Source organism: Henckelia pumila, unplaced genomic scaffold, assembly GCF_033568475.1.
Source record: "Henckelia pumila isolate YLH828 unplaced genomic scaffold, ASM3356847v2 CTG_461:::fragment_3, whole genome shotgun sequence".
NCBI lineage: Eukaryota > Viridiplantae > Streptophyta > Magnoliopsida > Lamiales > Gesneriaceae > Henckelia > Henckelia pumila.
In genome coordinates this window covers 9577085-9604421 of record NW_027331831.1, presented here as the reverse complement: position 1 = coordinate 9604421, position 27337 = coordinate 9577085, and the positions used below count along the sequence as shown (strand labels likewise).

Genomic DNA, 27337 nt, shown 5'->3' with positions numbered 1-27337 from the left:
GGCGGACGAGAGTCACGGTAGTGTTGGCCAGGGAGGTGGTCATCATCGTCATCATCGCCATCATGATGATCATTATCGTCCTCATGAGGGTAGACGTCGTTACTCTATCAATAAGTTCATGCAAGTAGGACCGAAACCCTTGGTGGGAGGCGAGAATCCTGAACAGGCAAGAGGTTGGATGTCTAAACTCGAGAGTACATTTTGAGCTTTCGAGTGCACTGAGGAGCAGAAGCTGGAAGTTCTAGAATTCGTTGTAGAGGATCGAGCATACTTATGGTGGGATGCCAAAGCTACTCAAGAACGTACGGAGAAAGGACAGGTGACTTGGGGGGATTTCTGTCAGCAGTTTCAGAAACTGAATTTTCCTCCAACAGTTCGACAGGCACGATCTATGGAGTTGCTGACTCTGAGGCAAGGATCAATGACTATTGATTAATATCAGCAACGATTTCTTGATCTTCTACCTTTTAGTCCTCATATCAATGACAGTGATGCGTCCAAGTATGATATCTTTCTGCAAGGCCTGAATCAAGATATCTACTCACAAGTTGTCGTATGTGATGATCCGACATCTTATGAGACTTTGGTGAACCGTTGCCGTCAAGTGGAGAATAGCAATAGGCGGGCACTGTTGATGATGCCAGGACAGCCTAGTGGATCTCTTGGGCCTAGGGCTCAATCTGTTGTGCAATATGGACCTATGTCTTCTTGTACTCCTACTACTTTGTCTGGTTCTCATGGCTCACGAGGTACATTCTGCTTTGGGAAGAAGAAGAAGAAGAAGGAGGAATTTTGCAGCCACTGTGGTGGGAAGCATCTTGCAGCTTCGTGTCGGAAAGCTACTGGTGCTTGTTATATTTGTGGTGAGCAGGGACATCTGCGGAGAGATTGTCCTCAGCGCATGGATTCTGCTGGTGGATCGGGATCACAGGTTGGATCTCAGGCTTCTACTTTTCCACGTCGGCAGACAGCACCACAGAGTTCTTCTGGTTACCGTCCACAGACTCAAGGGTAGGTTTTTGCTCTGTCTCAGGAGTAGGCTACTGAGGGAAGCGATCGCATGTTGGCAGGTACCTTTTTGTTATGTGGTATTCCTGCACTTGTTTTAATTGATACTGGAGCATCGCATTCTTTTATTTCTAGTCGCTTTGTTAAGAGACATAGATTACCTTATGTATCATTAGATATGGATTTAGTTGTATCTACTCCGCTGGAGCAGGAGGTAGTAACTAAGCGTCTAGTGATGGGTTGCTTTCTAGAATTTGAGGGTAATGTGTTATCGGCTAATTTGATGATATTAGCGATGGCAGATTTTGATTGTATTTTGGGAATAGATATGCTGACTTTGTATCACGCTACTGTGGATTGTTATCAACATCTGGTACAGTTTCATCCGAATGAGGGTGATAGCTGGTACTTTTATGATGAGGGTGCGCGACCTCCAATGCCACTTGTATCGGCTCTAAAGGCATGTCATATCTTGGAGTCTGGTGGGGAGGGCTACCTCATTTATGCAGTTGATATGTCCACGAGTAGTTCGAGTATTGATCAGCTACCGATTGTCAGCGAGTTTCCTGACGTATTCCCTGATGAGATTCGTGGTTTTCCTCCGGTTCGAGAGGTTGAATTTGGTATTGATCTAGTACCAGGAACGACGCCTATATCCCGAGCACCTTATCGTCTAGCACCGTCAGAGATGAGGGAATTGAAACAGCAGTTGCAGGATCTGCATGATAAGGGATATATTCGTCCGAGTGTTTCTCCGTGGGGAGCACCTATTTTATTTGTCAAGAAGAAGGATGGATCGATGCGATTATGTATTGACTACAGGCAGTTGAATCGTGTCACCATCAAGAATAAGTATCCTTTGCCGCGGATTTATGATCTGTTCGATCAATTACAGGGTACTTCTGGTTACTCGAAGATAGATCTGAGATATGGATACCACCAGATGCGGGTACGAGACTCAGATATTTCTACGACTGCTTTCAGGACCAGATACGACCATTATGAATTTTTGGTGATGCCATTCGGTTTGACGAATGCACCGACAGTCTTTATGAATCTGATGAATCAGGTATTTTTAGAATATCTGGATAAATTTGTCATCGTCTTCATTGATGATATTCTTGTCTATTCTCATGACAAGAATGAGCATGCACAACATCTGAGAATTGTTTTGCAGACGTTACGAGATAAGCAGCTGTATGCGAAATTGAGCAAGTGTGAATTCTGGCTTGATCGGGTAGTGTTTCTCGGTCATATGATTTCCAGTGAAGGAATATCTGTTGATCCAAGTAAGATAGAGGCAGTGCTGAACTGGTCTCGTCCGACGACGGTTGCTGAGATTCGAAGTTTCTTGGGTCTAGCGGGTTATTACTGTCGGTTCATCGAGAATTTTGCACAGTTGGCCAGGCCTTTGACACAACTTACACGAAAAGATGTTGCCTTCATATGGTCCTCGGATTGTGAGGAGTCATTTCACGAGCTGCGTAGACGTCTTACTACTGCACCTGTGCTAGCTGTACCTTCTAGATCAGGAGGTTATGTTGTCTATACTGATGCCTCTGGTCAGGGGTTAGGATGTGTTCTTACACAGCATAGACATGTTATTGCCTATGCTTCTCGACAATTGAAGACGCATGAGTATAATTATCCAGTACATGATCTCGAGTTAGCCGCCATTGTATTTGCACTCAAGATTTGGAGGCATTATCTTTATGGCGAGAAATTTGAGATATTCATGGATCACAAGAGTTTGAAGTATTTATTCACTCAGGCGGAGTTGAATATGCGACAGAGACGCTGGATGGATCTTTTGAAGGATTATGATTGTGAAATCAAATATCATCCAGGTTCTGCTAATCTTACTGCTGATGCCTTGAGTCGGAAGGTGAGACTTTCTGCACTTCAGACTAGTGAAATATCTCATTTGGTTCAAGAGTGCTGTTCATTGAGTTTTACACTCAAGCATAAGAAAGGAAGAAATGGAATTCGTTTGTATACTATATTATCTGAGCCAGCATTGTATTCTCGGATCAGAGATGCTCAGATATCTGATGTTTAGACTCAGCGTTTGGCACGTCTAGCCAATGGGGGTAATACATCTGGATTCCATTTTCAGGCAGATGGTTTATTGTGCTTATCAAATCGAGTGGTTGTACCTGATGTTACGGAGCTCAGGAATGATATTCTATCTCAAGCTCACAGGAGTCGATTGTCTGTTCATCCTGGAAGCATGAAAATGTATAAGGACATGCGAACCAGATTCTGGTGGAAATGGATGAAGCGGAGTGTATATCAGTTTGTTTCAAGATGTTTGGTTTGTCAACAGGTCAAGACTGAACACCGACGACCAGGTGGATTACTGCAGAATCTTGAGATTACCTAATGGAAGTGGGAGCATGTGACTCTGGATTTTGTCACCCACTTGCCTATGACTTCACGTCAGTGTGATGCTATCTGGGTCGTTGTTGACCGTTTGACGAAATCAGCACACTTTATTCCTTACAACCGGGAGTATTCTTATGATCGCATGACACGCATATATATCCAGGAGATAGTGCGATTACATGGGATTCCAGTGAGCATAGTTAGTGATAGAGATCCGCGATTTACCTCACATTTCTGGGGTAGTTTTCAGCATGCGTTGGGTACCACTCTAAGTTTGAGCACTGCATATCATCCGGAGACTGACGGACAGTCAGAGCGAACTATTCGTACGCTAGAGGATATGCTACGTTCTTCTGTCATGGATTTTAGCTTATCTTGGCAGGATCAGTTACCTTTGATCGAATTTGCTTACAATAACAGTTATCATCGTAGTATTGATATGGCACCTTTCGAGGCATTGTATGGTCGACGGTGTCGTACTCCGTTATTCTGGGATGAAGTCGGGGAATGACAAGTCGAGGGTCCTGAATTGGTGCAGCAGATTGTAGACAAGGTAGATTTGATCAAGCGGAGGATAAAAGCTGCTCAAGATCGACAAGCTAGTTACGCTAATATTCACCGCAGGCCACTTCAGTTTCAGTCTGGTGAATATGTGTTCCTACGAGTGTCACCTTTTAGGAAGGTGATGAGGTTTGGTGTGAAAGGCAAGTTATCACCTCGTTTCATTGGGCCTTTCCAGATACTGGAGAAGATTGAAGATGTAACACCCGGTATTTTAAATACGTAAATCCGCATGCATAATTAGGATATTTAATTATTTAAATTTTAGATTTATGGGTTAAATAATTATGTGAATTATTTGTGCATGATTTAATTTATTTTTAAGCATTAACCCATAATTAGTGATTTTTATGATTTTTAGTATTTTAATTATTTTATCGCGTAGACGGGACCGTGGACGAACGAGATGACAACTTTCTAGCCAATTAATTTCATGAGCCTTTTTAGAGCCCTAAAATATTATTTTGAGTTTTATTATCTCAAAATTTTTAGTATTTAATTTTATATAATTTTAGGAGTCCATTTTTATTCAAAATAAGCCAAAATATTGACTTTTTAGTATTTTTAAAATTCCCTTAATTATGTATTTCGGGATTGTTAAATTTATTATCAGATTTTAATTGTTAGTTAGAGTTTTAAGTTATATATTTTGAATTTAAAAACCCTTATTTATATATTTTAATTATCCTAAAACCTATTTTAATTAAAATAAAACTCTAACCTAATCTACCCCAAAACCCATCGACCAAAAGCTCTTAGCCGCCTCCCTCTCCTCCATCTTCATCTTCTTCATCGAACCAAAGCCAAGGAGACTCCATAGCTCGATTTTTGTAAGTTTTGAAGGGTTGTTCATCGTTCGTCGTCCCGGGAATCGTTCTACGCGCTTCTAAACTCAAACATCGGTGAAAGGCATGATTCTTCTTATTTTTTTACGTACTATATCAGTGTATATATGTGTGTGTGTGCGTGAGCATCATATATATATTTTTTTAGAATTTTTCAGAAAAGAATCGAACTTGGATGGATGTATGCGCCTTGTTCATGCTTTTGTGTATCATGCTCACGTTTTGGGTGCCATGGGGGTGTTCAGCTGCTGGCCAGGGGTCTTGAGGTCGTGTAGGGGTGGTCTGGACTCGAGTGGCTTGAGTGGTTCGAGCCAAACGAGCCCAGGAAGCCAACTGATGCGATGATGGTCCAAGGGGGTACAGTTTAGGGTTTCATGGAAGAAGTCTTCGGGCTGGAGGTAGGGACCGTGGCTCGGGCTGAGCCACGGCAGGTTAGCACCGCCCAGAAGTTGGCTACGTCTGGGCGACGGCGCTCCGGCCAGGGGTGGCCAGAGCTGGCCGGCAGCAGGCCATGAAGGCCTGCTGCTCACGGCCGAGGGAAGATCGGGTAGGGGGGATCGGGCTTAGGGTTTTAGGTGTGGTCCGGGTCGGGTCAGTAGGGTAGTGGGTCGGGTTGAGTGGGTTCGGGTCCGGGTTTTGTGGGCCGGGCTCGAGTCTTTTTATTTTTAAAATATTTTATGAGTTAATGGGTTTTTGGGCCAATTAATTAAAAATAAAATTATTTGGACTCCCAAATAATTTTATTTGGGCTTTTAAAATTTTAATTAAATTAGTTCATTAATTTTATGGGCTTTTGAGCCCATGAAAGTTATTGGGCCATTCTTTGGGCTTTTGGGCCCATTGGGCCAGTTTAAGTTGTTATTGGGCCTAGAATGTTTTATGGGCTTTAAATTATTTTATTGGGCTTAGAACAATTTTATTGGGCTTAAGTATGTTATTGGGCCAGATTTAAGTAATTGGGCTTGAGTGTTAGGGCCAGCAGTCCAGGACAATCCATGAGAAAATTGCATGTGTCCTGATTATATATTTAATTATTTTTATGCATTGAAGTTATTTTAATATTTATATGTTAGTAAGAAATTTAAATTAAATATATATGAAGGACACACATTTTAATTAAGTACATGCATTCATGAAATAATTTTATGCATAATTAAATGTTTAAGGTTGAGCAATAATAAAATATTTTATGTTGGAAGTTGAAGTAGTGTGAAAATTTAAGGGGGATTCGTCCCCATATGTGAACTATTGAAGGGCAGTTTACTGCTAATTTAAGAGGTGATTCGTCACCGCCACGTACGTTGGTTTCCACGCTGATCAGTATTTAATGTATGATTTAAGGTTACACTACGGATACAACCATGCGATGTTAGAAAATTACCTTGCTCAACAATGTTATGTATTATGTATGTATTATGTTATTTAAGTTAATTTAAGTTATTTTTATGCCATGATATTTTTAAGCATGCTCATTCATGTATATGTTATGTATTAGTATTTAATTATTTTAAATTATTTTAAACTCTTGTTATGTTAGCATGTTGGGCCTCTAGGCTCACTACACTGGTATGGTGCAGGTGAGTTCGTAGAGGAGGATGTAGCTCCTACCGGCGGCGAGGATATATGAGCGGACATGCAGTGACCCCGTGACCGTGATAGATGTCTGAGTCACATTGCATGTTTAGTTATGTCAGCACGTTACACTTTTTATATTATTTTTCAATGGTTGTGTGTTTTGAATATTTTATTGAATATTGTCAGTGCATGCAAACTTTAATCATTTTTCTTATGCAGTATTTTTAATTAAATGTTTGACTCGGATATTTATTTTATTTAAAGAATGCAATTTTTAGTTAAGTTATTTATTTATTTATTTATTTTAAATCTTTTTATTCTGTGCATATATGTATGGGCATATATGTACATATTTTAATTAGTAAGTATATATATATATATAAAAAAAATTTCCGCATATTTATTTATTTAATAATTATAGAGTTAGGGTCGTTTCAGTTGGTATCAAAGCACGGTCCTTGGAGGGGTCATTACTGCTATGCGAGCTCAGAAATCCATGCTACCGGTCTGTAAGTTTTAAGTGTTTATAGCATGATTTAATTATTTGGATTTAAGTTAGTATTACTTTTAAACAACTTAGTTATGCATGGCGATTTACGTAAAGAAATATGTGGTGGTGCAGAATGCCTCCTAGACCGATGAACAGACGTGGGGGATCTCCACCTACACCTCCACCTCCACCTCCGCAGAACCCTCTAGCAGCATTGGAGCAGGCCAATGCGAATATGATGGCAGGGATTACTGCTCTGTTAGAGCAGCAGGCTACTCGTCCTAGGTTGTCCCATGAGGAGGACGTTGCTGAGAGGTTCCAGAAGAAGGGACCCAAGGAGTTTGTTGGTACCATCGATCCTTTGGTGGCTGAGGGATGGATTCGCTCTCTCGAGTCCATCTTTTCTTATATGGGGATCACAGACACCGACAGGGTGAACTGTGCGACGTACATGCTGAGGGGTGACGCAGCGCTTTGGTGGGAGGGTGCTGCCAGGGGAGTTCACCTTCCTACACTGACATGGGCAGAGTTTAGGCGTATCTTCTACGCCAAGCACTTCACTGAGGATGTGCACAGTAGCATGATCCGTGAGTTTATGAGTCTCCGTCAGGGGGACAAGACAGTGGTTGAGTATGTGAGACAGTTCGAGAGGGGCTGTCACTTTGTGCCTCTGATTTCAGATAGTCCACCAGAGAAGTTGAGGCAGTTTGTGGAGGGTTTGAGGGCGGATATCAAGCATGATGTTCGCATGGCAGACGTCCTTACTTATGAGTCTGCAGTCAGTAGAGCCTTGCGTTACGAGGAGGGTCGGAGAGAGATTCAGAGAGAGCAGCAAGGGAAGAGGCAGTTTCAGGCTGGGTATCAGCGACCATCTTCGCAGCCTCCTGCGAAGAAGCAGTTTACAGGGCCGGCTAAGGGCCCGAATCAGCAGCAAAGGCCACAGCAGCAGAGGCCGCAGCAGCAGAGGGGCAGGGCTTCTAATGCCATAGCTTATCCTACGTGCCCGAAGTGCCAGAAGATGCATTCGGGACCTTGTCTATTGGGAGCAGGAGTTTGCTACCACTGTAGGGAGCCAGGGCATCAGATAGCTAACTGCCCGAGGAAGAAGAACACCGCTGGTAGGGTGTTTGTGATGCAGGCCGAGGAGGTAGATCCAGACACCTCCTTGATCACCGGTATATCTTATCCCTAGCATTTTAATAATTTTCCTTTGGTTAAAAATTTAGTCTTTAATTTGGAATTATTGTTATTTGGGTTATTTAACTGCATGTTAGAATAGGAAGCATGTTTTACTTGTGATTAGAATTAAGAATTAGTAGTGACTCGTTGGGGAAAATTTAGTAGTGGTATGAAACTGTTGGGAATTTTCTGCGTGCAGGGAGAATTCTAGTTGGAGGCAACTCCACGTTTGCGTTGCTAGATTCAGGGGCTACGCATTCGTTTATCTCCCTGGAGTTTATCAGGCGGGTAGGCATCACACCTGAGAGTAGTGACAGTGGGTATGATGTTACTATGCCGTCAGGGCAGATTATTTCTACCTCGAAGGTTATTCGAGGACTGGAGTTGGAGCTGCAGGGACACTCCATTCGAGCAGATGTAGTAGTTTTGCCATTGAGTGGATTCGATTTGATTTTGGGCATGGACTGGTTGACAGTCAATGGAGCTTCGATTGATTTTCGTCGGAGATCAGTGTCAGTGAGACCTACAGTGGGCGACCCGTTCACTTTTCATGCATCTTAGAGCAGTGATATTCCTCAGGTGATATCTCTTATTCGGGCGAGGAAGTTGTTGAGACGGGGTTGCCAGGGGTTTCTAGCGAGTATTGTCACGACTTCAGAGCCATCTAGCAGATCATTATCAGAGATAGAGGTGGTTCGTGACTTTCCGGAGGATGTTGCAGGAATTCCACCAGTGAGATATGTGGAGTTCAGCATCGACTTAGTGCCAGACACCGTGCCTATCTCTAAGGCACCGTACAGACTTGCTCCTACCGAGATGAAAGAGTTGAAGGAGCAGATTCAGGAGTTGTTAGAGAAAGGCTTTGTTCGTCCTAGCTTTTCTTCGTGGGGAGCTCCGGTGTTATTTGTGAAGAAGAAGAAGGATGGCAGTATGAGACTGTGCATCGATTACCGAGAGCTCAACAGGGTCACAGTGAAGAAAAAGTATCCATTGCCGAGGATAGAGGATTTATTTGACCAGTTGCAGGGAGCTTCGGTGTTCTCCAAGATCGACCTGCGATCTGGTTATCATCAGTTGCGTGTTAGAGATGCAGATGTGTCCAAGACTGCTTTCAGGACACGATATGGGCATTAGGAGTTCTTAGTGATGCCATTTGGGATGACCAATGCTCCAGCGGTTTTCATGGATCTCATGAGCCGAGTCTTTCAGCCGTATTTAGATCAGTTCATCATAGTCTTTATTGATGATATTTTGATCTATTCTAGGAGCATCGAGGAGCATAGACAGCATCTTCAGACAGCCTTGCAGACTTTGAGGGAGCATCGTTTGTATGCCAAGTTCAGCAAGTGCGAGTTTTGGCTTGAGCAGGTGGCATTTCTTGGCCACATTATTTCGAGGGATGAGATTGCAGTTGATCAGTCTAAGGTTGAGGCAGTGCAGAATTGGGGTATTCCGAAGAATGCTTCAGAGATTCGCAGTTTCTTGGGTTTGGCAGGATATTATAGGAAGTTTATCAAGGGTTTTTCCTCTATTGCAGTACCCTTGACTTCCTTGACCAAGAAGAATGCGAAGTTTATCTGGAGTTCAGACTGTCAGAGGAGTTTCGATCAGCTGAAGGAAGCACTCAGTACTGCACCAGTGTTAGCGATGACAATACCACACGAGGAGTTAGTGGTGTACACCGACGCGTCTAAACTAGGTTTAGGCGCAGTGCTTATGCAGTGTGGTAAGGTTATTACGTATGCGTCGAGGCAGCTGAAGATTCATGAGCAGAATTATCCAACGCATGACTTGGAGTTAGCAGCAGTGGTTTTCGCTTTGAAAATCTGGAGGCACTATCTGTATGGAGAGAAGTGCAAGATTTTCACAGACCACAAGAGTCTCAAGTACTTCTTCACACAGAAGGAGTTGAACATGAGACAGCGCAGATGGTTGGAGTTGGTGAAGGACTATGACTGTGACATTAGCTACCATCCGGGTAAAGCTAATGTAGTGGCCGATGCTTTGAGTCGGAAGTCGTCAGTGGTATCATGTTTGACCGTACAGTTACCACTACAGAGCGAGATTCAGAGATTTGGCTTGGAGTGTTATCCGAGTGGCCATGCACCGAGCTTGTCAGTGTTGACGGTGCAGCCAGTTCTGCGAGATCGGATTAGGGAGGGACAGTCTACTGATGAGGAGTTGCAGCGATGGAGACAGAGAGATGAGGCTAGAGGTAACCTCTTGTATACAGTGGAGGATGGTATCGTTCAGTACCGTGGTAGGATGTGGGTACCGAACGTTGATAAGTTGAGAGCTGAGATTTTAGCAGAGGCTCACACATCTCCGTACTCCATTCACCCCGGAAGTACGAAGATGTACAAAGATTTGCAGCTATTGTATTGGTGGCCCGGGATGAAGAGTGACATTGGGAGAGTGATGTCAGAGTGCTTGACTTGTCAGCAAGTCAAGGCAGAGCATCAGCGTCCATCAGGACTTCTTAGACCTCTTCCTATTCCGGAATGGAAATGGGAGAATATTACGATGGACTTTGTGGTTGGCTTACCGAGGAGTGCCAGAGGTTGCACAGCGATTTGGGTGATTGTGGATAGACTCACCAAGTCAGCTCATTTCTTGCCGGTGAGGACTACTTATTCTTTGACACAGTATGCAGAGATTTACATCAGAGAGATTGTTAGACTGCATGGCATACCAGTGTCTATTGTGTCAGACAGAGATCCGAGATTCACATCTGCGTTTTGGAAGAGTCTGCACACAGCTTTGGGGACGAGGCTTTTGTTCAGTACAACATTTCATCCCCAAACAGATGGTCAGTCTGAGAGGGTGATCCAGGTTCTTGAGGATCTTCTGAGAGCTTGTTTCATTGATTTTCAGGGCTCTTGGGAGACTAGACTGCCATTAGTGGAGTTTACCTATAACAACAGTTTTCAGTCGTCTATAGGTATGGCTCCTTATGCAGCATTGTATGGGAGGAGATGCAGATCTCCTGTGCATTGGGATGAGGTTGGTGAGCGGATTTTATTGGGTCCTGAGATTGTGCAGCAGACGGCTGACATTGTGACTCAGATTCGAGATCGGATGAGGACTGCTCAGAGTCGGCAGAAGAGTTATGCAGATGCCAGACGACGAGATTTGGAGTTCGCTGTAGGTGATCACGTATTCCTGAAGGTGTCACCTATGAAGGGAGTAGTGCGTTTTGGCCGGAGAGGCAAGCTTAATCCGAGGTATATAGGGCCATTCGAGATCTTGGAGAGAGTTGGCACGTTGGCCTACCGTTTAGCTCTACCACCGGGGCTAGCGGCAGTGCACAACGTTTTCCATATATCCATGCTTCGGAGATATGTCTCTAACCCGTCGCATGTGTTGGATTTCGATCCCTTACAGTTGCCACCAGATCTAGTGTATGAGGAGAGGCCAGTGCGGATCTTGGCAAGGGAGGAGCGGAGGCTTAGGACGCGGGTCATACCGATGGTCAGAGTCCAGTGGCTGAATCACTCAGAGGAGGAAGCTACTTTGGAGACCGAGGCAGACATGAGGACTCGCTACCCGGAGTTGTTCGGGTAAGTACTTTAATTTCGAGGACGAAATTCAATTTAAGGGGGGGAGAATTGTAACACCCGGTATTTTAAATACGTAAATCCGCATGCATAATTAGGATATTTAATTATTTAAATTTTAGATTTATGGGTTAAATAATTATGTGAATTATTTGTGCATGATTTAATTTATTTTTAAGCATTTAACCCATAATTAGTGATTTTTATGATTTTTAGTATTTTAATTATTTTATCGCGTAGACGGGACCGTGGACGGACGAGATGACAACTTTCTAGCCAATTAATTTCATGAGCCTTTTTAGAGCCCTAAAATATTATTTTGAGTTTTATTATCTCAAAATTTTTAGTATTTAATTTTATATAATTTTAGGAGTCCATTTTTATTCAAAATAAGCCAAAATATTGACTTTTTAGTATTTTTAAAATTCCCTTAATTATGTATTTCGGGATTGTTAAATTTATCATCAGATTTTAATTGTTAGTTAGAGTTTTAAGTTATATATTTTGAATTTAAAAACCCTTATTTATATATTTTAATTATCCTAAAACCTATTTTAATTAAAATAAAACTCTAACCTAATCTACCCCAAAACCCATCGACCAAAAGCTCTTAGCCGCCTCCCTCTCCTCCATCTTCATCTTCTTCATCGAACCAAAGCCAAGGAGACTCCATAGCTCGATTTTTGTAAGTTTTGAAGGGTTGTTCATCGTTCGTCGTCCCGGGAATCGTTCTACGCGCTTCTAAACTCAAACATCGGTGAAAGGCATGATTCTTCTTATTTTTTTACGTACTATATCAGTGTATATATGTGTGTGTGTACGTGAGCATCATATATATATTTTTTTAGAATTTTTCAGAAAAGAATCGAACTTGGATGGATGTATGCGCCTTGTTCATGCTTTTGTGTATCATGCTCACGTTTTGGGTGCCATGGGGGTGTTCAGCTGCTGGCCAGGGGTCTTGAGGTCGTGTAGGGGTGGTCTGGACTCGAGTGGCTTGAGTGGTTCGAGCCAAACGAGCCCAGGAAGCCAACTGATGCGATGATGGTCCAAGGGGGTACAGTTTAGGGTTTCATGGAAGAAGTCTTCGGGCTGGAGGTAGGGACCGTGGCTCGGGCTGAGCCACGGCAGGTTAGCACCGCCCAGATGTTGGCTACGTCTGGGCGACGGCGCTCCGGCCAGGGGTGGCCAGAGCTGGCCGGCAGCAGGCCATGAAGGCCTGCTGCTCACGGCCGAGGGAAGATCGGGTAGGGGGGATCGGGCTTAGGGTTTTAGGTGTGGTCCGGGTCGGGTCAGTAGGGTAGTGGGTTGGGTTGAGTGGGTTCGGGTCCGGGTTTGGTGGGCCGGGCTCGAGTCTTTTTATTTTTAAAATATTTTATGAGTTAATGGGTTTTTGGGCCAATTAATTAAAAATAAAATTATTTGGACTCCCAAATAATTTTATTTGGGCTTTTAAAATTTTAATTAAATTAGTTCATTAATTTTATGGGCTTTTGAGCCCATGAAAGTTATTGGGCCATTCTTTGGGCTTTTGGGCCCATTGGGCCAGTTTAAGTTGTTATTGGGCCTAGAATGTTTTATGGGCTTTAAATTATTTTATTGGGCTTAGAACAATTTTATTGGGCTTAAGTATGTTATTGGGCCAGATTTAAGTAATTTGGCTTGAGTGTTAGGGCCAGCAGTCCAGGACAATCCATGAGAAAATTGCATGTGTCCTGATTATATATTTAATTATTTTTATGCATTGAAGTTATTTTAATATTTATATGTTAGTAAGAAATTTAAATTAAATATATATGAAGGACACACATTTTAATTAAGTACATGCATTCATGAAATAATTTTATGCATAATTAAATGTTTAAGGTTGAGCAATAATAAAATATTTTATGTTGGAAGTTGAAGTAGTGTGACAATTTAAGGGGGATTCGTCCCCATATGTGAACTATTGAAGGGCAGTTTACTGCCAATTTAAGAGGTGATTCGTCACCGCCACGTACGTTGGTTTCCACGCTGATCAGTATTTAATGTATGATTTAAGGTTACACTACGGATACAACCATGCGATGTTAGAAAATTACCTTGCTCAACAATGTTATGTATTATGTATGTATTATGTTATTTAAGTTAATTTAAGTTATGTTTATGCCATGATATTTTTAAGCATGCTCATTCATGTATATGTTATGTATTAGTATTTAATTATTTTAAATTATTTTAAACCCTTGTTATGTTAGCATGTTGGGCCTCTAGGCTCACTACACTGGTATGATGCAGGTGAGTTCGTAGAGGAGGATGTAGCTCCTACCGGCGGCGAGGATATATGAGCGGACATGCAGTGACCCCGTGACCGTGATAGATGTCTGAGTCACATTGCATGTTTAGTTATGTCAGCACGTTACACTTTTTATATTATTTTTCAGTGGTTGTGTGTTTTGAATATTTTATTGAATATTGTCAGTGCATGCAAACTTTAATCATTTTTCTTATGCAGTATTTTTAATTAAATGTTTGACTCAGATATTTATTTTATTTAAAGAATGCAATTTTTAGTTAAGTTATTTATTTATTTATTTATTTATTTTAAATCTTTTTATTCTGTGCATATATGTATGGGCATATATGTACATATTTTAATTAGTAAGTATATATATATATAAAAAAAAAAATTCGCATATTTATTTATTTAATAATTATAGAGTTAGGGTCGTTTCAGAAGATGTTGCATATCGTTTGGCGTTACCGCCATCTCTTTCCAGTATACACAATGTTTTTCATGTGTCATTACTTCGACAGTACATAGCTGATGAATCTCATATTATCCAGCATACTGATATTCAGCTAGAATCAAATCTGTCTTTTGTTGAACGACCACTCCGTATCCTAGACAGGAAGGAGAAAATTCTTTGGAACAAGACTATACCACTTATGATGGTACAGTGGCAGCGCCGAGGCGTTGAAGAAGCAACTTGGGAAACCGAGAGCTATATGCGGGCTGAATATCCTGAGTTGTTTGCTTTGTACTTTTGATTACCATGTAAAGATGTAATTACAGTTGTTGTAATAAAACATGGTTTGATGTTTCATATTGTTATCTTGATTTGTCTTTAGATTTTATTTCGCGAACGAAATATCTAAAGGTGGGGAGAATGTAGTAACCCAGATTCCATTTTAAGATAATAATATGTTCAACATGATTTAGGGTTGGTGATTAACCAAATCCGAGGTTTAATCGGACTTCAGAATCAAGAATTGGATTTTTATTTTTCTGAGCCAGTTCGGACGGTCCGAAGAGGACTTCGGACGGCCCGAACTCAGCACACCGGGGGCTCCAAAGGTGAGCTTGTTGACTTCGGAGTTAAGGCAAGTTCGGATGAATCGAAGTAGGATCGGACGGTCCAAACTTTACCTGTGCCAAGTAGGCAGGATTACTCAGCCATGATTTTTGACAAGTGTCGAATTTAGGACACTTCGGACGACTCGAAGTGGTGATCGAACGGTCCGAACTCGACGTGTCTCGCATGCAGGCAGTGAGTTGGATCGGATGATCCGAACCCCAGTTCGAAAGGCCCGAAATCGACCAGAAATTTTCCTATAAATAGGACTCGTTCGATTTCAATTTGAATTACAAATTTCCGAGTTTCCTTCTCCAGTTTTATAGTGTGAGTTATACACTTGAGGGTCCTATCGGTTATAATCAAAGTTCTGGAATAACCAAGGTATGGTTATAGTCATCCGAGACCAGCGACTCCAAAGGGCTATCTACGGACGAAAGTATGGTCCGAAAATCTATTTAAGCCCTTAGTGGAGCCGCCACTGTCCCTAAGCCTCAATGATAGGTTTTTAACAAAAAATTTTCCTGCCGACATGTATTCAACGTTTCTTAAAAAATTTCAAAGTTTCCAATAATAGTATCGATACAAATATTTTTAACTTTATCTTTCATTAAGTATCATATCAGCGTAACCGAGAAAAAATCATCATCGATTGTGCTCCAAAGTCTAATTTTGTACAGGTTCAACTCTATCAGCTTCTTAATCATTTGTTAATACATGATCTACTAGCAAAATAAATTTATTCAAAACTAAATTTCCATCTCTTATTTTTTGATATATGATGTATTATTATTTCGAAATGTATTTAAGCTTATTCCATTATTTGAAATTATAATTTATTTTTTAAAATATCACCATATCTTGGCATTAAAATTAGAAGAAATTATTTTTTTAGAATTATAATTTATCATTAGATTTTAAACACAACAAGATTTTACACTAATCAATAGATACTTATCGAGTTTCATTAATATAATAACAAGACAGACAATAAAATTAGCCATTTCTTAATTAGGGATCGACTTCACACTAAAAAGGTCTCGACGGGGCAGATTTAGACCCAATCTAGTGAGTTCAGGATGATTTTCGAATTTGAGTAGATCCACCTGAAATCTGTCTCTCCATTATTATCTATATAAATATAAAATATATAAATATAAATTATATCAGTGTTCTAAAAGGCGCCGCCTAGGCGATAGGCTGTTGCTCATCGCCTCGCTTTTTTGCTAGGCTATGCTTCTAGGCGTCGTCCGCTTAATCTCCCGGGCGCCGCCTAGGCTGACAAAAATCCGCCTAGGCGGTTACTATTCTTTACAAAAAAAAATAATAATAAAAAACTAAAAGAGAGAGTGACGACGCGAGAAACAAACACAGAAAAAAAAAGAAGCGCAAAAAAGAAAGTCGAGCAAAAAATTTAATCTCATATTACATATGAATACTTGATATCTATTAATATCTATGTAATTGTTGTTGTTGTTATTATTATTATTAATAAAATTTTATAAGAGTTTCGTACAAAAATTGAAAAACATAATTATTTATTATTTAGGTTTAAAAATAAAAATCGCCTAGCGCCTAGGCGGTTAGGCGCTAGGCTGTGGGTCGTCGCCCGCCTACATTTAATATAATTATTTATTTATATAATTATATTTTTCTTATACTGAATAATTAATATTTTATCCACATTTTCAGTTTTAATTTTTTAGAATTGAAATCATTATTCTATTACCATAGGTTTAATATTAAAATATATAATTATATATTTTTATTAATTAAATATAAATTTACAGATTTTAAATAGTGGCATTATTCATAAATATTTTTAACACAAATTTGGAAAGTAATTTTAATTTATTAGTTTTTAAACTTCTTAATTTTGCTGAATAAAATAAAATAAAAAAATTGTAGACAGGTTCAGGGGTTCAGGGGAACACCCCCGAATTTGTTCTGTTGTCATTCCTACCTTTCTTTAATGGTTCTTATTTAATTATAGGATAATGTTATGCGTACATAAAATTTTACATAGAGAGTTACACGTCATATAAATTAGGAAAGTATATCAAAATTATTTTAAAAATCAAGGATTCCAAGGAGTTGGTCTCGGCTGCCTCCGTCTTGCTCAACAAAACTTTCAACGAAAATATTATTATTTTTTATTTTATTATTTGTTGTGCAGTTTTAGGTGTGTTAAAATTGAACTCGACCCGAGTTGACCAGAAAATTATCGGATTAAGGTTGAGGTTTTGGGGTTCGGGTATGACCCAAAATATTTTTTTTTATTTTTGACAAAATAATTAAATTCACATAATAATAATAAATTTATTTTGATTTAAATACATAATAATAAAATCTCACTTATATAGTTTATATAATTTAAATTTAAAAGTTTAATTGTACGAAATTTAAAATATACTTACTGCACAAAATAAAAATTATTTTTAAAAATCAATGTCTGACAAAATAATTATTACATGTTAAAAATCTATGATAAAATATACAATAATATTTTTTTCAAACGTACAATATATAAAAATATAGTAAATATTTCTTAATTCTATAAATAAGTACAAAAACTTTTAAAAATTTCTCGAACCAAACCCGAATAAATCAATAGCGACCGATCTGAACTCGAATAACCCGATCAACCCAAACCTACATGATTTGATTTTTTATTTTATTTTTTTAACAAAATATTAATTATTACACATAATAATAATAATAATAATAATAATAATAATAATAATAATAATAATATTTTAATTTATATACATAATAATAAAATCACGTTTAATTATATATGATTTAAATTTGAAAGTTTAATTTTAAAATTTTTAAAATATATTTACTATAAAAAAATAAACAATTATTATTTTTGTTGAACTCTGTAAAAAAATATATATTTTCATAATTATTTTTTAAAATTTATAAAATAATGATTTTTGTTAAAATCGGTTAAATTAATTCTACAAGTGATATAATAAAAAAATAAAATTTTAGTGAAAGTTTTTTGAGCAATACAAAGAATTGTAGGTTGAAAAGAAAAAAAATTTAAAAGAATTTTGTGATACTTTTCTAAATTAATATGGCGTGTAACCCTCTATATAAGATTTTATGTACACATAGCATTATCCTCCATTTATTCATTTTTAAGATCAATGTATATAAAGTTACAAGGAATTTCAAATCGGAATCTCTATCGGAGCACAAAGAATTGTGTTAGCTCTCTTTGGAAACGTTTGATTTGATTTCAGCACTGATATGTTATATTGAATTTACTCGAAAGACATAATGATAAACACTCTAAACAACTATAATAAAACTGATCAAGTAATTTTGTAAATGATTTTAATAATCACAAGTTTGAGAATATAGTAGAAAACAATGTTAAGTCAAAATTAAAATGTTTTGTTGATGATAAAAGTGATATGAATGTAATCAGACTAAAAGAATGTATAAAGATAAAAACTGTATTAGCCCGTCTTCATTTTACAAGATTAATTAAGGTCCCGTTTGGATTTGGTAGACATTTTTTTAAAAAAAGCACTTTTTTAAGCTATAATTTTTTGCTTTTGAAAAAACTCTAATTTTGACTTAAAAAAGTGCTTATTTAAGCATTTTTCTGGTCAGCCAAACACTTTATTAAATGAAAAACACTTAAAAAAAATGCTTTTTTGGCCTGGCTTTTGAAACCAAACGGGGCCTAAGTAAAAATGATTAAGCAAGGTTTAGAGGCTTAATTTGGAATTGATTGGATAATTTTCGGAATTTTGGCTAAAGGAAGTTCGGAACGTCCGAACTCAGGATCGGTGCTTCCGATCAGTTTGAAAGCAATGTTGGAAGTTCGGTGGCTACGTTAGGATCGGAGCTTCCGAAGTAAGATCGGAGCTTCCGAAGTAAGATCAGAGCTTCTGACCAGTGTTAGGCCATGCACAGTTAAGTCGTGTCAAGAAGTTTGGACACGTAGGAGATCGGAGCCTCCGAAGAAGGGATCATAGCTTTCGATCTGGACCTTTCGCAACGTGGCATTAATGCGGGGATCGGAGCGTCCGATCGTTGCCTATAAATAGGCCATCCGAGGCTCATATTTTGCACACCAATTCCCAACTCCTCTCTCGGTTTTAGTGTATTTTATGTGTTTTCCAGCCTTCCTAGGCTTGGTCCAGGATTTGGCGGGGCGCTCTGGGATTGTAGCGGAGAGGTGCCAAAGTTCTGGGCAGTCGTCATCAGAAGGCTGACGACGGACGCAGGTATAACTCTAGGTCCTTATAGTAAATAGGGAGTATGTTATAGATTAGTTAAGGCTTTTAGAATAAGATTATAATGCATGAGTACTTTGCATTGTAGTGTGGACTATATGTTTGGACATAGAGTTGGTCTAGCTTGCCTTAATATATGAGGTACGGAAGTATTATTCGAGATATCCAGATTGATTATGCATATATTATGTGTTTGCATGTATTATGCGATTTCATGATTTATATGATACAACATGCCATGACTGTATGTTGCATATATGAGCATATTGAGCCTTTATCCTAGAGGTATCCTGTAGTAGGACGCTCACTGACCGGCTTAAATTCGGTTTAAATAAATTATACTGGCAAGCGTACCAGGTCAAGTAATAGTAAGTGGACGACAAGTCCAAGTATCGATCCCACAAAGACTGTAGTCAATTCTCAAGATTTAATTATTTAACTTAATCTAGACAAAATAATAAAAATAGAAGTGAAAATTTAATTACTAAAAACAATAAAAAAATTAAAATAGCTTAAAGAATAAATTTAATTAAAATAAGACAACAAAAACACACGAAGGTACCAAACAAATTATGCAAACAAGTGGCAAATCTAGGATCCAGACTTAATCTTAAATCACGGTGAATTCTCCTAATTTATTTAACAGTCTATTTATAAAACAGTTAAACCTATTCAAATATTGACGGATCAATCTTTCATAATTCAAATCAAATTCAAATGCATTTGGGAATTATGAGAATTCAGTTTTCACCTACAACCGCATACTGAAACCGAATACTATTTCTAGTCGGTTTAACCATATGTCAATTATTGGAGTGATCAAAATCAATTTCTCCTCTGTCGACTCAGAATCAATTAACAAGCAAACAAACAATTGATCAGATAATTCACAAAAACAAAATATAAATCTAAAAATAAATAATTTGAAGAAAAATCTAAAAATCTAAAATCAAAATCCACATGGTCGACATAAAATTGTTCGGCCCAATCTCGCCGTCTTGGTTGAATAAAAACTAATCAAATAACAAAAATATAATTCAAAAATAAAATAAAGAAGAAGAAACTAGGATGTAGCCTTCAATCCCCAAGCCTAGCGGCCTCACAATCTCTGCGTGCGTGAATCCCCCTCACGTTATGTTCTCTAATATTCTATTTATATGGCTTGAAAAGCCCACGAAACAAAGCCCGCAGAATAAAATATTTAATTTTCAAAAGTTCATATTTTTCCGGATTCGTGTTCTCTCGCTCGAGCGCATAAAGTTGCTCTTGAGCGAGGCATGTTCTGCTAAAATTCTTGATTCCTCTTCCAGGCTCGCTCGAGCGCATAAAATTGCTCTCGAGCAAGAGATGATCTGCCTCGTGAAAAGTTCTCCGCACAGCAACCACGCAGAAGCCTCTCATGTTGCGCAAAAGCGCGGCTTGGTTTTTCTCGTTTCCGCAGATGCGCCTGTTTCCCACGCATCTGCGCGGTTCTGGTTTCTTCTTGTTTCCTGAGATGCGCTAGCCTTGCCACAGAAGCGTCTTCTTTATTTTCTTCAGTTCGTACAGAAAATGTGCAGATGCTCTTCTTCTTTATGCGCTTATGCGCTACCAAGGCACAACATGCAACCATTTTTCATTCTTCATGGCACGCAGTTGCGCATCTCCATGCCTATTCAAACGCAGATGCACTCTTCCAAGCACAAAAACACATATTCATTCTCAATTGGTGCAGACTTGCTGGTTCACAAACGCAGCTTCTCATCTTCATCATGCGCTGCTGCTCTAATTCGTGCTCAGAGGCTCGACTCTTCCATCTCCAAAGCAGCAGCTTCTCTTCTTTACCAAAAATGCCGAATTTTCGTCATTTTCTGTAAATAAACCATGGAAAATGATGTGAAAATAAAATGCACGAAAACACATATAAAATAATATGAAAGCATGCAAAATAGACATAAAAATATCACAAAATAATGCATACAAAATGCACTTATCACTCACACTACGAATTTGTGGATGGTTGGATACGTAAGTCTTGTGTCAGGTCACCGTTATGGTTGGACACTTGTACTAGTATCAGGTCACCATTATCCACTTGGTATATGAGCCACCTCCTGATGCGATGGCTCAACGTGCTATATACACTAGGCCCGATCTATGAGTTTGTTTCTTGACCTGAGTGTCTTGGCACCTAGTTCACTTGCATACATGCACATACAATACCGTATACTCATACTCTCGTACTGAGCAATTTATGCTCATGTCTCGTACTTTGTTTCTGGACACCCTATTCCATGGGTCAGGTTTGCGGTTGGATGAGGCGGGTGGTTCCAAGAGGGCTTATGAGATTGATGACCATCAGAATTGTTGTCTAATATTTTGATTTTAATGTATTCGGGTTGATACATTTTGGATTTCGATATGGTTGTATTATAATGTTTTCTTGAGGATTTTTATGGATTCCACTGTTATTTCTGATTATTTGTTTTATTAAGTTAAATTAATGCTTAACCTTCTGATTAGTAGTGATCACGGTGCGGGTCACTACAAAAACTCTACATAAGACAAGTTCGGACTAAATCATTTGATATAATAAGCTAAATAAACCGGACGGAAGAAATTGAGCTATGCATATTTGAACTGGTCGGACATGTTCAATTAATATTAATCCGGACAAGATCAACTTTCTCAGACCGGATCAATTCTCTAAGCATAACATTCTTATATATATTCAAAAGTGATCCGAGTAGTTGGATATACGACAAGAATGGATAGTGTCGTTATTTCCGTATTTAACTACCATCCAAATTAGCTATGCGTCAATGTACTATATTTGAAAAGAATTCAAAGACACGTGATATGCTCTGCATAACTGTCGGCTATTTTTAGAACAAAGTCACACCAGTTAATTTTGTGACAGTGGAAATCTTCGCCTTTAAATACTTGAAGTCAAGAAGGATGAATAATAATCAAGAATTTTATGAAAACTTGCTTTATAAGTCTTCAGGCATTCAAAGAATCCAGATCAAAATTTTCAAGCGGCAAGCACTCATATAAAGAGATATCATATCAATTTTGTGTTCAAACCGTGATGCACTTCAAAGCTTACGAAGCTTAAGAATTGTATTTGTTGATTGTTGTTGTAACTCTATTAGAAATTGTTCTTAGTAGACAGTCTTTCCAGACTAAGTTGCTACGATTTTTAATCAAGAGTCGATTGGATCAGGTTTGTACAAGAGATTGTATAAATCAAATTCTTCTATTAAAAATCTTTCTGAAAACAGAAAAAGGAAAGACGTATAATGAACAAGTAGAACTTATATTTATGTTGTTTTATGGATTTCTTGATCGATTTTGATGTGTGGTATGGAGGTAGGTTTGAAGTTAAACGCAAACCTTCACATCCAAGAATTGTTTATATTTGTGGGACTAAACATAAGTTCAAGAAGGCGAACTTTGATGGGTTTAACTTAACCAATTCGTATTCTTTTTAGTGCCTTTGTGGTGGTAATAAGGTAAATGCTCGATTTTACTATAGGGTTCCTGGGATAGTAATAAAACATGGTCTTGTATGTATTTCAGGAAACATGAATGTTTCAGGTATGTATGAAGACTTAGTTACTATTCGGATTGGGGAGACAATGTTGCTACCTAATATGGTTTTGGATCCACGAGGTAATAGTGTAAGTCTTGAGAAGTTTTTAAGTTTTGGACCTATAGTTTACCATGATTATGTTCAAGAAACTCCATCCGTTGACACTGATCATTATAATATTGAGCATGCTTCCCCTAATCCTTTTATTTTTTAGAAAGTTTCCCCTGAAAGTTCCCCTAATCATAACATTGAACATGATTCCCCTATTTTATCTGAATTTGAGCACAATCATCTGGTCTCTTGAGACCTTTGCATCCTGAAAATACTTATGCACACGTTGGTCCTATTCTGATCATTTTCATGAATCTGCTCCTGAATTTGATTATTTTTCAACTGAAAATGCTTCCCATGAACCACAACGACACAACCTACTTTTGGTCCTTTTGGTAGTGACATTGAGGAAAATATTAATGATTTTAGTGAGGTTGATGATTCATCGGATGAAAACTATGTTGTGGAATTTGAAAAGTCAGAATATGGTAATGATTCATCAGAAGTACCATCAGAAATTTTAGAGGATTTAGATTTAGTTTGGAGTGATGATGAGGATATTTTTGCTGAAAGTGTTAGTGTAGAATAAACTGAGAAAAAACAATAAAGAAAAGAAGGTGGGTGAAAAATTAAAGAGAAAGGTGGATGAAAGAGGTGTTGATGTTGATTGGTGTAGTGATGATGGTGAGGAACATGAACTCTTAAGCGTTAATGGATCGGATGATGAGGGCCCTGGAAATTATAAAGAATGGCAGAATCTGAAGAATTTCAAGATTGTTGTTGGTATTTAAATTCAAGAGTGCACAAGAATTCGGAGAGGTCCTAAGATATAATATTGTGGGAGAGGGTTTTGAGTCAATGTTTTTATAATCGAATCGATAATCGAACCTGTCGGTCATTAAAAAACGGTTCAACAGGTTCGACTGATTCGACCGGACGGTTCAACCGGATTAATAAAAATTAATATTATATTCATTTTATATAGTAAATAAAATAATAATATATTTATTATTCATTACTTTATAGGTTTAACTAAATTTTTTAAGTTAAACTTCAACAAAAATCAATATAGAAATCAAAGTTAGGGACAACCGTGCGTGGCTTGGCGAAAGTTGGGGTCTTGGAATTGGGAATCGAGAAAATACAGAAATGACTGGCTGCTCAATTTGGAAATGGAAAGTAGAGAAGAAACCCAGCAGCTTTTTAATTTTTAATTGTTATTTTTCAACTTTTTTTATTTTTTATTTTTAAATTCCAAATAACCGACCGGTTATTAAAAATCGGCCGGTTCACCGGTTTTTCCGGTTCAACCTGGTTTTTTTCGGTTTAACCGCATTTCCGGTTTTTAGCATGAGCCCGGACCGGTCTGGCCGTCGGTTCCCGGTTGAACTGGCCGGTCCGGTCCGGTTCCGACAATACTGTTTTGAGTTATCATTGAGGAAGAATCAGTGTACTAGAATAAATGGTGTTTGTAAAATTTTTGTGATTGGAGGATTCATGCATCTTTGGTTATGGGTGGTGTCTAAGTCTTAAACTGGATTGGGTTTGTGCAAATTACTTGTATAAATCAAAGTTTTCTAGTGATATCCTTCCGAGATGGAAGAAGGGGTGACGTAGGAGTATTTGAAATCTCCGAACATCCATAAATAACTACTTGTGTCATTTTCAGTTTACTCACCATTTACAACACACCATAAACTGATATTCACTCAGTGTTTTTAAATCTGCAGCTTGACATACTTCCGCACATATTTTGTTTGCCAAACTGCATCCGACACTAAGATAATCCTCGAACTCATTCATTAAACCGATCGAGTTCAATATTTTCTTCTAAACTATTTGAAAGTATATTCACCCCCCCCCTCTAGACTTTCAACCGATCCTAATAAGTGGTATCAGAGAGGTTATTATCTTACTCTTAAAAGCACTGAACCGAAATGACTTCATTATGCAAAATTCCTATGTTCTCAAAAGAAGACTTTGATGACTGGAAGATTCGTATGCAAGCACACCTATCAACACTAGACGATGACATGTGGTTTGTCATCACTGATGGACCTCTTGCGATCACCAAGATCAATACTGCTATAGCTCTTTCTGGAGGTGGTCCACAGTACATTGAGAAACCAAAAATCGAATGGACTGCTGAAGACAAAAAGAAGACAAATTTTTGTAATGTGGCTAAAGATATCTTGTATAAAACGCTTGACAAGAACACCTTTAGCAAAATCAAGACATGCAAAATCGGGAAAGAAATTTGGGAGAAGTTGATTCAACTCTGTGAAGGAAATGAACAGACAAAAGAAAACAAACTGTCTGTCGCCACTAAAAAATTTGACAACTTCAAGATGAAACCAGGTGAATCAATGACAGAATTTTATGAGAGAGTAAGCATCATTATTATTAAGCTTAATGGATTGGGGAAAAAATATCCCAACAGGAAAGTTATTCTCAAGGTAATTCGAGGTATTCCTAAAGAATGGGACGTAAAGACAATGGCTATGAGAGAATCAAAGGACTTGAATAAATTAGAGCTACATGACCTGTTTGCAGATTTAAAAGCCTATGAATTCGAGTTGCAGACTCGAGAAAAAGATCAATCTACCTCACAATTAACCAAGGCCTTGACTGCAGTAAAAATAGAGTCACCAGCTAAATTAGAAAAATCAGCAGAACAACTGAGCAGTGATGCCATGTCTTTGTTTGTGAAGAATTTCGGCAAATTCATCAGAAGAAACCAAGAAGGATCCCACAGAAGAAATTTCCAAAAGAAAGAGGCAGTCGAAGAACCAAGAAGTTGCTTCAACTGTGGGAAAACAGGACATTTCATTGTTGATTGTCCCAAACCAAAGAACTTTGACAAAATGAAAAGTTCAAGGAATGACAGACACATCTCGAGATAGAAACATGAAGCATTGGTTGCAAATGACAGCAAAACCAAGTGGGCAGAAACAGATAGTGATTCAGAGGAATCCAATTGTTCCTCCAGTTCCAGTGATGATGAAGAAGAGGTCAAGTGTCTTATGGCAAATGATCGTGAGCTTCCATCCACTAGTGAACAGGTATTTGATTTCAGCTATGAGGAATTTACCAGAGAGAACTAATCAAAGATCTTCATGATACGGCAAATGAGTATCATCAACTGTCCTTAGCATTCGATGAAGTCAGAGCCAAGCAAAAGGATCTGCAAGATACCTCAACTGAACCCTCCTGGGAACAATCAGTTGAGATAAACTGTCTTGAAACAGAGATTGTTGTGCTCCAAACTGAGAATGAACAACTCAAGATCGATATCATGAATCTTACAACAGAAAAAACATAACATGGATGAATTAGTAAGATCATGGAATAAATCATCGAGCTTGTTGACAGAAATGAATGATTCACAAAGACCTCTCCATGACAAAACTGGTCTTGGATACGGTAAGACGGTGGAAACTGGTGAATCAAGTACTCTACCCAAACTGAACATGTGCAAAGGCAAATACATAAACTTTGTACAAGCAGTTAGGGAAAATGAAAATAAAAAACCTATCCTGATGACTTGGCAGCAAATAGAGCAGATGAACAACAAAAGATTTTGGTATCGGCTTCAATCCTCATGAAACTAAGGTAGAGATTGCTAAAATTCCGGAACGGACTAATGCATATCAACCTAATTCTATGAGAGGAAATAGAAGTCAATACCATAATCAACGCCCAGTTCAAAGCGATATAGAAACTTCAAGGATACTGGAAAAGGCAAACAACATATGGTTTCACAAGCACATCACACTCCACCATCTAGAGCATCTAACTTAGTACGCACCTATAGGAACACAGAAACTGGTAAACTGGTTAAAGTATTCCAGGTTTGGGTTCCTAAAGGATTAATCCCTCGTGGATCCAAATAGATGTGGGTACCAAAAGTTATTCAACCTTGTGAATGCAGGTAGCAGGTACCAAGGAAAAGGAGGAGGAATCTGAAAGAGTGGGTGCCCGATTAGCCAACTTGTGGCTAAGGGCTTTTATGACTCTATGTATAAACAATCTTTGTTTAATATAATTTACATTCATTAATGGAATTTTCTTTGTCTTTCTTCATATTGTTATATTGTGATATACTATTGTTGTTTTGATAAAGACCTTGAATATACTATAGTGTAAGTAAGATGAGATAGTGAATAAAGAGAGATCACTATTATGAAACACATCTTATAGTCACTGTATATTCTAAACAGTTCCTAGTCAATTGAGCTGTCCGCTAATAAGGATAAGGATCGCTCGAGATTGAGACTAGCATTTGTGATGCCAAGTACCACGTTTCATTGGTAATGGACATGGAGATGTTCAAAGCATGCAAATGGATATTCATATGATGAATGATCGAACTACTCTATTCGGACTTTCCAAGTGGTTATTATTATTTGAGTGGATAAGTCCGCGGTTTTGGTTGTACATCATTAGTCCTTACTACTTGAAACATCATTGAGACTTTATATGCTAGTACTGTACTTTGACTCGTTTACCGACTCTATTGGG

General features: G+C 38.4%; 1 protein-coding gene across 1 annotated transcript; it reads left to right on the top strand.

The window, feature by feature from the left end:
- Positions 1–24753: 24753 nt before the first annotated feature.
- LOC140871968 (uncharacterized) lies at positions 24754–25719 on the top strand. Its single transcript, XM_073274706.1, has one exon. The coding sequence runs from the start codon at positions 24754–24756 to the stop codon at positions 25717–25719; it is 966 nt and encodes a 321-aa protein (XP_073130807.1).
- The last annotated feature ends 1618 nt before the right edge of the window (positions 25720–27337 follow it).

Bases quoted from the DNA above. Each gene is read 5' to 3' on its own strand.
- LOC140871968 (XM_073274706.1), top strand. From the start codon at position 24,754: ATGACTTCATTATGCAAAATTCCTATGTTCTCAAAAGAAGACTTTGAT.